The sequence below is a fragment of the Podarcis cretensis genome (assembly GCF_951804945.1).
Source record: "Podarcis cretensis genome assembly, chromosome: 4".
In the NCBI taxonomy this organism is placed as follows: Eukaryota; Metazoa; Chordata; class Lepidosauria; order Squamata; family Lacertidae; genus Podarcis; species Podarcis cretensis.
The window spans coordinates 22,596,965-22,611,377 of record NC_137173.1 but is presented as its reverse complement, the minus strand read 5'-3'; the positions used below and the strand labels follow the sequence as shown (position 1 = coordinate 22,611,377).

The following is a 14,413-nucleotide window of genomic DNA, read 5'->3' as shown; positions in this document are numbered from 1 at the left end:
GTACCACTGTGATGTTCTTGGGATGTTAGCAGACTTATATAGCTTGTGTGTCCGTTTCAAACATAGTTCGTTTAAGAAGGGACCATGTTGTTTTCGTCATGCAGTTACGTTCTCAATTGCTGCTTTATGCTAAAATGTCATATGCTTTCCCTTCTTTCTTGCAGTCAATGGAGCAATTTCAGTCAAGACTTGAAGAAGCTGAAAAAGCAGTAGCCCCCCAGAAAGCTTATTATAGAAGAGGCTGGCAGAAATGTAAATATTCAGGAAACAAATGTAGTACGAAACAGGAGGAGGAAAAAGGGGAGCAAGAAGAAGGCAGTACAGAAAAACGTGCAGTGAAAGAACGACTGGAGGAGAGATTTAATAAAGAATATTCTCCAGAACAGAGAAGTTACAAGAGAGACAGACCAACAGAAGATAGAGAACCAAGGCATAGCAATAAAGCCTATAGAACTGCAAAGGAGTCTTATCAGTTAAGAAATTATGATAAACCTTTTTCAAGCCCTTTCAAAGCTGCATTTTTGAAACCTAATGATGATGGGGACCAAGGCAGCAGGCTGCAGAGTCCTGCATCCCAGTTACTTACTCCTAGTTTGATGAGTCATGGTTTCAGAAAGCCTGGCTATAGCGATGATTCTACCCCAAGATGGCGCAAAGCACAGCCCAAGGAAGAGGATGCAAGAGCCACCCTGGATGAAAACCCACTAAAAACTGAAATGGCTGTTACCCATGGAGAGAAAGATTCAAGAAATAAACAAGAAGAGATACCAAAAGGTGCACTTCCAAGATGGCGCAAAGCACAACCCAAGGAAGTAGAAGCAAGACCCACCCTTGATGAAAACTTGTTAAATACTGAAATGGCTGTTACCAGTAGGGAGAAAGATTCAAGAGAGAAACAGGAGGGGATCCCCAGAGGTGCTGTACAAAAAAAGGAGCCACTGGACAGCAAATTGTCTATCGGGTATTTAATTTAATTTTATTTTGTGGGAAGGTATTGACTATTTTTGCTTGAGGTTTACTTTTTAGGATTGCAACCTTTTCATTGCTGTTGATCATCATTTTTCTGCCTACATCCTGGTTAAGTACATGTCACGAGGCTTGTGTAATTTTAAAGAAAATAAACATTTTTTTAAAAAGCTGGTGCTCCAAATCAGCCTGGAAACAACTTCCCGTTTATCTGGAAGTCCTTCCCCTAATTCATGGAGCTCTGTAGTTACTCAGTGGCAAGCAAAACACGTACGGCATTTGCTCAGGGGAACTTTAATCTATTTTTCAAATTCTGTAAGATGAGAGCTGGCCTCGAAAGCAAATGAAGCCTTTCAGTTAAACAAAAGGGTGCCTGAAATTACGCTCTGTGTGCCTGGTGGGATTAGGCTTCCCTCTTGGCCCGCCTACCATCCACACACAGGGCAATATTTGTTGCAGGGACTATCACTATTATATACCACCCTTCATCCGATGATCACAGGGTATCTTACAGTATAAAGTCTAAACTCATAAAGGTGCCAGGTTACTTGAATAGAAAGGATGGGGGAGAGGAAATGTTGAAGGGGGCACCGGAAATAATTCATTTAGTCCAACATGCCCCTGAAGAATCACTTGACTTAATCTGAATGAATTTAAACCACTAGCCTCTTAAGACATGTTCCAAGGCTTGAAACACATGGGACTAAATCCTGTTCAGTGCTCTTTGGAGGTCTTTTCTGTCTCCTGCCCCCTGGTCCTTGGATAAAACATAAGAGATGTAAAAAGTTTTAGGAGGCACAAAGCAAATATCGAGGGTATGATGCTAGTGGGTGCTGTTCAGCTCTGAACCTTTTCTTTGGGAAAAATCCACAGAACCTTTTAAGTTAAAAAGCTATTAGCCTTGGTATAAACTTTATCTCTTGTTAGTATGTTGATTTCATTTGTATGCAGACAACATGCTTTTCTTTTCAACTTGGATGGCAATTGAGTGTGTCTGTACACTGCGAAATAGTTTTTTGTTTTTTTAGTATTCTGCCCAAGAGAAGGGATGTGGAGCAAAGTGTTTCTGATTCTTCAGGGTGAATGGCACTACCTAGATGCGAAGTTGATGATACCACTTACTTGAAATACTTGGAAGACTGAAACACTTTGTGCTACATTTACGATGCACATTTAGACAAACCTGAGTTGAGTGGATTCACTTTCTAACCTCTCTCTCCCAAGCATTTGCATTTCCTGTACAAAGAACTTTTAAGTCTCGAGAAACACAAACTTCATAGAATCATAGAATCTTAGAGTTGGAAGGGACCCCGAGGGTCATCTAGTCCAACCCCCTGCAATGCAGGTATCTCAGCTAAAGCATCCATTACAGATGGCCACCCAACCTCTGCTTAAAAACCTCCAAGGAAGAAGAGTCCACCACTTCTTATGGGAGTCTGTTCCACTGCTGAACAGCTCTTACTGTCAGAAAGTTTTGCAACTTGAAGCCATTGGTTCCAGTCCTACCCTCCAGAGCAGGAGAAAACAAGCATGCTCCCTCCTCCATGTGACAGCCCTTAAGATATTTGAAGATGGCTATCATATCTCCTCTCATTCTCCTTTTTGACAGACTAAACATACACAGCTCCTTCAAGCGCTCCTCATAAGGCTTAGTTTCCAGACCCTTGATCATCTTGGTTGTCTTCCTCTGCACATGTTCCAGCTTGTCAACATCCTTCTTAAATTGTGGTGCCCAGCATTGGACACAGTATTCCAAGTGTGGTCTGACCAGAGCAGAATAGAGTGGTACTATTACTTCCCTTGATCTGGAGACTATACTTCTGTTGATGCAGCTTAGAATTGCTGCTGCATCACACGGTTGACTCATCTTAAGCTTGTGGTCCACCAAAACCCCTAGATCCTTTTCACATGTACTGCTAGTAAGCCAGGTGCCCAGTTCTCCAGTCTGTTAAGGTCATTTTGAATTCTGATTCTGTCTTCTACAGCATTAGCTACCCCTCCCAGTTTGGTGTCATCTGCAAATTTGATGAGCATCCCCTCAATTCCTTCATCCAAGTCATTTATAAAGACATTGAACAACAACTGGCCGAGGACAGAACACTGCGGTACCCCACTTGTCACTTTTTTCCAGGATGACAAGGGACCATTTATGACTACTCTTTGGGTTTGGTCAGTCAACCAGCTACAAATCCACCTAACAGTTACCTTATTCAGCCCACATTTTATCAGCTTCCTCGCGAGAATATCATGGGGGACTTTGTCAAAAACCTTACTGAAATCAAGATATACTATGGCCACAGCATTTCCCTGATCCACCAAGTTTGTAAATCCATAAAAAAAATAAATCAGATTGGTCTGGCATGAGTTATTTTTGAGAGACTCATGCTGGGTCTTAGTAATCACAGCATCCTTTTCTAAATGCTCACAGACCAATTGTTGGATTATCTGTTCTAGGACCTTCCCTGGAATCAATGTCAAGCTCACCGGTCGCTAGTTACCTGGGTTTTCCTTTCCCCCATTGTTGAAGATGGGGACAACATTTGCCTGCCTCCAGTCTGTAGGGACTTCACCTGTTCTCCAAGAATTCTCAAAGATAATAGACAAAGGCTCTGAAATTACATCTGCAAGCTCCTTTATTACGCTTGGATGCAGCTCATCAGGCCCTGGAGATTTCAATTCATTTAAAGTAGCTAGATGTTCCCTTACTATCTCTTTTCCTATCTTGGGCTGCAGCTCCCTCCTTACATCATTTACAGTGGTGCCCCGCAAGACGAATGCCTCGCAAGATGAAAAACCCGCTAGACGAAAGTGTTTTCTGTTTTGGAGGTCCTTCGCAAGACGAATTTCCCTATGGGCTTGCTTAGCAAGACGAAAATGTCTTGCGAGTTTTTCCGACTTTCCCCCCCTTTCCCCCCCTTTTTCTAAGCCGCATATCCGCTTATCCGCTAAGCCGCTAAAAGCCGCTATAAGCCGCTAAGCCCTAATAGCGCTAATCCACTAAGCCGCTAATGGGCTTGCTTCGCAAGACGAAAAAACCCCTAGACGAAGAGACTCGCGGAACGGATTCTTTTCGTCTTGCGAGGCACCACTGTATTCTTCTGTCCTAGCTCCTCTGCTCTCTTCCTCCTCCCAAAATCAGTGTCCAAGGTTGAGAGCATGGAAGCAATTTTGCAACTCTAATGACAAAGTGTGTTTTGTGACCGTCCTACTTCTGTGCATCACATTCCTCCAGGGGTTAGATTCTTCCAATGGGCAATCTTTATCCACCCTGGGTGGGCACCCAAACTATCTTGGTGCTCAGTCTCAGCCAACTCAGCTGTATCAAGTAACTCTGCATGTTGTCCTGGTGCTTGAGGTGTGGCTAGGCAGGACTCAAGTTGCTGCACCTTCACTTCCAGCAAGACAGCCAGCTTGCACTTGCTACAATTGTACTGTTGCTTTTTCTCTGGCGGAAGGACAAATATGGCACAAGTGTTATAGGTCACTGAAGCAGCTCCCTCGCCCTCCGTGTCTCTGGTCCTATGCACACCAAGAGACAGAACCCTGGGCTTCCCCCGCTAAACGCCCTTGCAAACACCCCAGATTGCGAGGTCTGTTTGCGAGCTCCCAGGATCTGCACTGAGCAAAGTTTGTTGCTGGTTGCTAACTCCTCCCTTAGCCTGGGAGTTAGGAGTACAACTTGCAATGTATTGGGTAGCCCACTAGAAATGCATTGGATTTGGCCTCGAGGCGTTGGAAAAATGATGTGTCCTTGCTTAAATTTAATTACAGAATTAAGTTTAAGGTGCTACTCAGTAGACTTTTTCATGTGCTATTTTGAGGCTAGGGCAAGGAGAAGGTTATAATACAGTGAAAATAAAAGGCATGGTTTAAAAAATATCAAGCCACTGTAGAGCCATTAACTAGAGCCGGTTAGCAATTCTTCTAAAGAAAGAATTTCTTTAGTCTCAAATAGCTGTGGAATTGTAATTGAAGGGGTCGGATTTGGAAGAGAACCCCTAAAGATGTTTCTCCCATGACTTGGAGCTACTAAAATGTGCATTTAATGTGCTCATTAAGTTCATCTTTGAACAAAGTAGCCTCTCTTTATAACGAGGAGGAGAGACAAATATTGATTCAGTTGTCTTTAAGTTTCAATTAAATATTTAGAAGCCTTAATTAGCTCCCCATTAATTTTCTCCTTAAAGCTGCTTTCATCTTTATGAAGTCCTGCAGCCAAAAACCAAAAGGGGAGTGGCGTGGGGGGAATGGGAAGAAAAAGTCATGAGCTTGGTGCTCTGATGTGTGCAGATATCAACCACACTTGTTTCTGTAATACTGCAAGAGTATTAAAATCTGATACAGTAACACATCGCACAATGATTACTTTATTAATGAATTGTGATAAGGGGGTGGCTTACATTGTTAAGGGCTTATAAAACCCACTTCTTTTCTAAATAATGTTTTACATCTGGAGAAGCAGTTCTTTCTAAACTTGAATAAAATACCAAGTCAGAATTGCTTTACTAGGGGATGACTCATTTATTTGTGATTCTTCACTGCTGTCATGGGTCAAACAGATATTTAGCAGATACTTTCTTATCAATTAATTTACAGAGTTTTACGATAGCATTGTAAACAAATACAGATCAACAATGTAGGTATAGTAATAGAAGAAAAGCAAAGTTACTTTGTCTATAACAACATTCTCAACTTGCATCGGCCTTAGGGAATGGGGGTGCATGTGTTGATTATGTTTTCTCTATTTCTCCTCTTCTGTATGCTGAATGGCTTATGTGTGTTTGACCAGGTCTGTTTCAGAGGATGAAAAGCCCCAAATTCTTAGTGATGAGGAGATGAACAAATTGGGAGCCAAGATTGTAAAAGCAGAATTGATGGGAAACAAGGTATGTAGAACAAAAGTATTGAGTGTGCTTAATGTATTGCTTAACGTATGTTCAGACTGAAGCACTGAGAGTTGAAACATATACTAATAAAGAGAGATCTTTGTTCAAAGCATCTGGGAGCCCTGAAGCCTTCAGATAATTAAGCCCATTTACCAAAATGTACATTTAATTCCTTCAGTGGGTTTCACTGATTTGCCTTTGGTACACATAGCAGCCAGAAGTGAAAGCTCTTGATGCTTGTAGTAAGGATTGTTGACTGCTGTAAGGTGTTTCTTGAAAAGTGGCATATATAAAAATGAAAATCTGTATATGGTGCATTTGGTATTGCTAGTGAAACAAAATTCAACAATATTTGTTCTCTTTAAAGGATTTAGCAGTAAAACTTCAGACCCAGCTTGACAATGCACGCAGGTTGAAAGAAAGCGGAGCACAGACTCAAGCTAGAAAGTTTGAGAAGGAGGTAAGGAAACCATGTCCTGTATGTGTTTTGGAGTCTGGAACAAAAGCAGCAGTGACAGAATTGCAGCACCTAGAGCTGTGGTGTCGTCAAATATGGTTTGTTAGCATTGGCAGAGAGTACCTACAAAACAATCAGGAACCAATGCTATATGCTAAAATATTATCTTCTGGAGGGAAGCTGTGAAAATCTTTCTTAAGACAGAGTTGAGCACAGCAAATTCCATGTTCAACTAAGTTTATACATTCAGTGGAGAAGGGATGTGGCTCAGCGGTAGAGCCTCTGCTTTGCATACCAAAGGTCCCAGGTTCAATCCCTGGCGTCTCCAGGTAGGGCTGGGAAAGGCTTCCTCTCTGAAACCCTGGGGAGCCACTGCCAGTCAGTGTAGACAACTCTGAGATGGACCCAAGAATCTGAATTGGTATACTATACTCCTAATCTGCATGAGTGTTTGCATATCTTGTACATTGGGGGATAAATGTTGCTGCTGCTACTATGTCATTAGTGTATATGGAGCTCCACAGAGTAGCATAAGCCAAAGACAAGTTCCTGTCTGAGGAGCTTACAGTCTAAATGTAGGCAGTGGTGGGAAGGAAGAGGTAGGGTAATGAAGCGAAGGAATTACCGTTTCACATACAGTACTTAGGCTTCATGCCAGCTGATGAGGAGGACTAAAGAGGTTAAGCCAAAAGGCCTTAGCTAAATAAGTGGCTTTTATGCTGAAGTCTGAAGGAGGAGAGATAGAGAGGTAGCACCACCTTAGTATTATGAGTTCAATGTTTGGGAATATCTAGCTGCAAGAAGATTGGATGGAGTCTTCTAAAAGATCAAGAGACCAATTTCTCTCTGAGAATCTGGGAGATTTGTGGCTTACGGCTTGGATACAAAGAGCTACACTAGTAACACAGTCGTTGACTCCTCCACTCTCTGATGCCTTGCTTTGCAGCCTCATTTTTAAAAATTTGCTTTTGTCTTCTATAATTGCTGTGTGTCAAATTTTCTTTAGAACAAGATTTGTGACTATTTGCAGTTAATTTGAGGATTCAAATGTTAAGCCAGGGAGTGTAATTCAACCTCTTTGGTATCACTGGATATTTGTGCAACATTGTGATTCGTAATGAACAGTTCACAAACTTGGGCATTTATAATGAGCAAAAATCTTTCTTTGTCCCAGTTCTGTTACACGAATGCTTAACTAACGCCAGTGTTAAGTAAATTAGGGACAATCTTAGGGAAAATGCATTTTTCTCCTCCTTCTGTAAACATTAAGGCCTGGAGATTGCATCTGGCTGGCAGGTTGCTTATCTCAGTATCCAGAGCTCAATCTGATGACTCCTGGATGCATCCCCAGGGAATGGTGATATTCTACAACAGCCCTGGCCTACTGGCTCTCTGTTTAATAGCAAACATTCATCCCACGTCCCATTTAAAACCACCGCTATCTTGATTTTTTTCGATTGTGGCATATTGTGGTCTTTGGCTAGGAAGAGCTGTAGGCTGATGATACATGTAGTGGAATTAATAATATTCTACAGTGCCTTTGCTTCCATTATTTCAGTAGTCATAGAGATGGATCAAGTCTTGCGTTGGAGAGGAGTGATTGTATCAGGCTTGATTAATTTGTTTATATCCTCAGCTATGATATGTTTGTTTTAATAAAGATACTTGATAGAGGATAAAGATACTTGATAGAGGCACTCCTGTCTTCCACTGCCTCCCGCAGTTTGGTCAGACTCATGCTGGTAGCTTTGAGAACACTGTCCAACCATCTTGTCCTCTGTTGTCCCCTTCTCCTTGTGCCCTCCATCTTTCCCAACACCAGGGTCTTTTCCAGGGAGTCTTCTCTTCTCATGAGGTGGCCAAAGTATTGGAGCCTCAGCTTCAGGATCTGTCCTTCCAGTGAGCACTCAGGGCTGATTTCCTTAAGAATGGATCGGTTTGATCTTCTTGCAGTCCATGGGACTCTCAAGAGTCTCCTCCAGCACCATAATTCAAAAGCATCAATTCTTCAGCGACCAGCCTTCTTTATGGTCCAGCTCTCACTTCCATACATCACTATTGGGAAAACCATAGCTTTAACTATACAGACCTTTGTTGGCAAGGTGGTGTCTCTGCTTTTTAAGATGCTGTCTAGGTTCCAAACATGATCCACCTGGAGCAGGAACCGGCAAGCCACTCCAGTATCCCTGCCAAGAAAATTCCATGGACAAAGACAACATGCTTCTTAGAAGTGCACTATTTGGTTGACATAATTTTTTTCAAAGGAGTTTTAACCTTCCCACCTCCAAAGATTTCAGTTAGTTTTATGGTAGATTAAGCTTTTAAATACTTCTCTGTATTGGTAAGGTGCCTAAGCTTTTCCTTGTTACGATGTTCCCTGTCAAAAGTAAGCATTTTAAAATTGTTGAATCTTCAAAGAAGCATTAGCAAGCTGAACTAAATAAATGTCCATGCGTAAGCTAGAAGGAAAAACTAATTGGCAATCTAGGACACCTTGATCAAATTTCCTGCATTCACACCTCTAAAGTATGTCAGTATTTGACATCAACCAAAACTTCACATTGTAGACCTGTAATCATAAATCAACATCCTGGTTTCAGTGTTGTTAGCTCAAGAGCTTTAAGGCAAGAAATACTAATTTTGCTTTCAAGACTGCTGGATCGACTGGAATTCATTTATTATGCAAAAGTTCTCCTTAGGATAACACATAAATGCACACATGCAAAAAAATCAAATTAGTTAAATAAAAGTCCAAAAGTAGCTTTTGACCTCCCAAGTCTACCCAGTTATAATACAGAAATTCCTGTGACAATTCTTCTGTAGTTTTTTTTAAAGCTGGCTACTTCAGTGACGTATAGTTTAAACAGCCAGTCTTTCCTTTTATTTTTGGCATTCAAATAACAAAAACAAATCTCTTCACTCCAATGTGATTGTTTCAGATAGTTCTTTAATAATGATGCATGAGGCATAAGAAGGAAATTAATTGAATGCAAGCCAAAAACAGAATTTCCGGTAAAGTTTCCTTGGAATCCTTAAGAGAATATTTATTTGTTTTTCCCATTTTTGTTTAAAAATATATGCTTATTTGCAAGTAAGAACAGTAGCTGCTTCAGAGTATATTTGCTCTGATATCTTAATAGGATTAGTAATTTGACTATGGCGTTGACAGTTTTGTAAAATTCTGGGTATGTTTTGAAAGTTGATTGTACACAAGAATTAACTGAAATTTACCTTCAAGACTGAAATCATCTGCTGCCCCTTGAGCATGGTACCAAATTGAAAAATCAACTTAATGTAGATTTGTGGTGTTCCAAGGCTGATTTACAGTTTCAAAATTTCTGTTGATTGTTCTCTTTTTCCTGATGAATCTGTGTAGTTCTCCTCATCTTTAGGGACCACTGTAGATATAATGATTTGAGCATTACCTCCCTGGAATGAATTCACTTCCTCCCATGTTAAGAGAATCTAAGGAACAGGCTGCCACACACATTAATCACAGTTAATTAAAATGCAGTTCTATGCACGCTTTTAATAATAGTTCTTATTGAATCCAGTTGGGCTTACTTTGTAAATATGCATAGACTTGACTAGTTAACCAGCTTCAAATGCCGGTCAATTTGGGGGACTTGCTTAGATTTAACCAGTGCTATTTTTCTAGAAAAAGAGGTGCTGGAACTCACCATGAACACCTCCCTTGTTCTCTTAGAATGGCAATGGTGTCTACCTGAGAGGTGCTGGAACTGAGTTCCTGTGAGTTCCTTCTGAAAAAAGCCCTGGATTTAACACTGGTTAATGTAACCCTTGCATTGCCTAACTGGGTGGGGTCGGGAGGAGGGAATTTGGGGAGGGAGCATGCAGTCCTTCAGCACACTCCTAATTTCTTAAAGGTAAAGGTAAAGGTACCCCTGCCCGTACGGGCCAGTCTTGCCAGACTCTGGGGTTGGTGCGCCCATCTCACTTAAGAGGCCGGGGGTCAGCGCTGTCCGGAGACACTTCCGGGTCACGTGGCCAGCGTGACAAAGCTGCTCTGGCCAGAGCCAGAGCCAGAGCCGCACACGGAAACGCCGTTTACCTTCCCGCTGGTAAGCGGTCCCTATTTATCTACTTGCACCCGGAGGTGCTTTCGAACTGCTAGGTTGGCAGGCGCTGGGACCGAGCAGCGGGAGCGCACCCCGCCGCAGGGATTCGAACCGCCGACCTTTCGATCGGCAAGCCCTAGGCGCTTGAGGCTTTAACCCACAGCGCCACCTGCGTCCCACATTTCTTAAATATGCTGATAAGATCCTTCCTTCTTATGTCTGCAACAGCCCTAAATGTCCTTTGTGCCTCCCTGAGCAGTTAAACTTCTGCCTCTTCTACTTTTAGAAGCTACTAATGCAGCAAAAATAATAATGAGCATGTCCCCCCCCGCCCCCCCCAATTCGTGCTCATGTTGTCAAGGACAATGTCACCTTGTGAAACATGGACATTTAATTTCAAGACACAATAAATGACTTCCTCCAGGCTAAGGCCGGAACCAACAACAGGAGACGCAACTATTATAGCTAAATGGGGCACAGGTTCTGATACAAATAATGCTGTAATTAGTGTGGTTTTATATTCAATATCCTGTTGACGTTGGGAGGAAATGACAGGAGCAATTACAAATTAAACATCCTAGAAGGTGCACAAAGTTGATACAGGCACTGTAATAGAGGCTCGGGTTAAATACACACCACAAACTGAAAAAGTCAAGCTGTCAAGTAGAGGCAGAGGGGAAGAAAGCTTGCTTAAAATGGAAGAAGCAAAAGCAGGTGAGCTGTGCCTGCAAGCATGACAAAATGCATAATAAGGCAGGCAAACTCTGAAATTTGACAAGTGACATGTCAGAGATATACTAGTAAGAATACAGTTCGTTTTATGAATCTGCCAGAGACTTCTGGGGACTAAGCCATCTTAGGAAAAGATAAAATACATCATATATATTTGTACCGCGGCAGAGAATACGCTGTTCAGGATCTTCATAGCAACAATGTGTTCTTATTGCAGACATTAACAAGAAAAATTTATGCCAGAGATTTTATTACAGGTGATTAAATCTTGAATGTTTTTCAGAAATTGCACCACAAGTATAAGAAACGACATTGTGAACAGTTTGTCAGTAGTACTGGTAGTTAATGGCAGAGGCAAAATTGGTCAGATTCTCTTTCTTTCCATGTCTCTAAATTTTGGGTTGCTTTTAGACAATCCCTTCTTGTAGTTGTCCCTGCTTTCAGTCAGTCCCTAATATTCATTGAAGAGTCCTGGGCTAGGAGGAGGAGAGCCTCTAGAATTGCAGGTTCTGTGCCAAATGGACTGCCAACCAGATCTTTTATGAACTTACCCAGTCTAGATTATTGTCCGAACCTCACAGGTGAGATGGATAGAGACAAGACAGGGCCTTTCAGGACATAAAGCACCATCATGGAACTTTCTGCCAGATTACTAGACTCAGTTGGCATAGACAACCAATAACATTGTTCGTTTTAATGGGGCTTGCTGCAGCTGTTTCGTTGACATGTTGGTTGAGTTTAATCTGCTTAATTTTGTTGCATTTTCATATTTGTGTTTTTTATGTTGGGAATCTTTGAAGCCAAGAGGCAGGATGCCAATATTTTATACAGGTATAATGGTTGAAAGGAGAGATTATTATAATGCCATTTTTACTCCTCTCTGGAGGCACTTGTTGAAACTATGGGTTGTACGCAAAATAATGTCGGTGGAGTTCCCCTGGTGCAGCAGCACTTATGTTTCCTCTTCTCCCCCTGCTTGCCCCCCAAACTTTCTCCAGTGGGTTCCCCATCCCCCCATCTGATCTTAAGGGCATGCGAGAGACTGCAATGGAGAGGAGAGGAGGGAAAAGTTCTGTTCCATTAGTGAAAGTCTCTTCCCTTTGAGGTTGTTCTCAGCCCTCCTGGCCTTCCAGTGCTGTGTGTAAACTTCTATTTTTATTTGTCTCAAATGGATTTTGTTTGTTTTGCTTGTTTTGCTGCTGTCGTTTTTCCTGCTATTGTTTGCCTCTCTGCTGTTTTAGCCATTTTTTAACACCATATTTTATTTTTTTCCTAGCTGTTTTGGATATTTGTTTTGAACATGAACGTAAGACATAAGGGGTTTAAAATAAAGATAGTTTGGATGTGCTCAAGAGCTTAAGTATATCCAGTGGAATTTTTATTATTGTGTTGTATTGTATTGTACAGTATTGTATTGTATTTTTCCTGGTAGATCTCTTCCCTCTGCCCTGCCCCTGTTGTATGGCATGCTCCTTTTAAGACTATCCTAAAAGAGGTTTTTTTTACTGAGGTCTAAACCACAGAGCCTAGGGCTTGCCGATCAGAAGGTCGGCGGTTCGAATCCCTGCAATGGGGTGAGCTCCTGTTGCTCAGTCCCTGCTCCTGCCAACCTAGCAGTTTGAAAGCATGTCAAAGTGCAAGTAAATAAATAGGTACTGCTCCGGCGGAAAGGTAAATGGCGTTTCCGTGCACTGCTCTGGTTTGCCAGAAGCAGCATAGTCATGCTGGCCACATGACCCGGAAGCTGTATGCCGGCTCCCTCAGCCAATAAAGCGAGATGAGCGCCACAACCCCAGAGTCGGCCACGACTGGACCTAATGGTCAGGGGTCCCTTTACCTTTAAAAGAGGTTTGATATACACCATGGGACATTGCTGGGAGAATAATAGCCCAAAGTTTCCTTGGGCATGTGAAACAAAGAACAGGGTTCTTTGGATCCTGACTACACTTGAAATATAACAGCATGATGTGCTAAGCCATGACACTCTGCCCTCAACATTTCTTGAGAAGTAGGAGCGGCATTCGCCCAATAACCCCATCAGTAGAAGGCCTTTGCAAAGACTTTTACATGGGCAGTGGGCATTTGTTGCTCTCCTGCCCCTGCTCTCCTGCCTCTGTCAGGCTGCAAGGCTTGTGAAGACAGAACATTCATTGAAGCGCAAAGTTCGATTCCCCCCTAGGTTTTTTAACCACTTTAATCAAAGATAAATTGGAAACATTTCTAAATATTATACCCAGGAAAATAGTATTGTTTGTCAGAACTAATGAGATTTTGCATCCTTAGGGTTTAGTAATGAGATAAGTGCATGTAATGCAGGCAGCCTCCTACAGAAACTTGGATGATAGCATGCATTTAGTAACAGATGGGTTGTGGCCTGAATACCCAGTTGCAAATGTTTTCCAACTCATCATAATTTTTAATACCTGCCAGTTCTTTTGCTTGAATTTTTCAACTGAAAAATGCATTTCTCCCCCAAAGTCCTTTTTAGATTACATTTGCTTTCCACACTGCTATTTGGTTCTCTTATTTATGCAGAGTGAGCTTAAAGAATGTGCGTTTACGAAAACCAGAAATAATTGTCAGCTACAACGCGAGTTGCTCAGCTAAGTGATCTGTACCAAGGACAAGATAAGACAGATAAAACTAGCCTCTGGAAAATACATCAGCCAGCCATTCAACAAGAACAGTCTTGTTTCTTAGTTAAGCAACACATTTGGTGAATTACCACTGTGTTTGTGCACATGCAGATTTTTCACTAACGTTTATTTGGGTTTTTTTAAGGGCAGTATTAAGAACAATACTTTTCTTTTAGAAAATGAGAAGAGAGGGGGAGTAGACACAGCATCAGTTTCTGTCTTATGCTGCCACTATTAGAAGCAGATGGCTTGTAATGTTTGGCTTCTGATAGCTGTATTTTTTGTTTATTTGGCACCTCTCTGCGTCGGGGGCTTTGCTTCCCTCTGATCTGCAGGCAGCCCAATTTGCCTAGCATTGGCTGAGGCCAATACAACAATTTATTTAAAAAGCTCACTTACCTGTGAGTAAGCCCCGCTCAGCTCAGTAACGCTTATGTAGGAGTAAACATATACATGGACTTGATCAGTTAGATTATAAGCCTGCTATCTTTCAAAAAGTGAGAGCAGGCTAAGTATGAAATAAAAAATTACCGACAACACACAGTTCATGAATATTATAGAGTGATGGAACTAGAAACTCACTGTTAGGTGCCCTTTAAGGTTTTAGTTTTCTGTAGCTCAGCAGTTCCCTCCATAGAGTTGCAACTTAAGCTATGG

General features: G+C 41.8%; 1 protein-coding gene across 1 annotated transcript in view; it reads left to right on the top strand.

Moving 5' to 3' along the window:
• The window catches only part of CWF19L2 (CWF19 like cell cycle control factor 2), a 73,287-nt gene that overhangs the window by 26,507 nt on the left and 32,367 nt on the right, over positions 1-14,413 (top strand). The window contains exons 8-10 of the mRNA XM_079973525.1: positions 165-961; positions 5,756-5,852; positions 6,220-6,312. Of these exons, the coding sequence (XP_079829651.1) occupies positions 165-961; positions 5,756-5,852; positions 6,220-6,312 (987 nt within the window). The remainder of the gene's footprint in view (positions 1-164; positions 962-5,755; positions 5,853-6,219; positions 6,313-14,413) is intronic.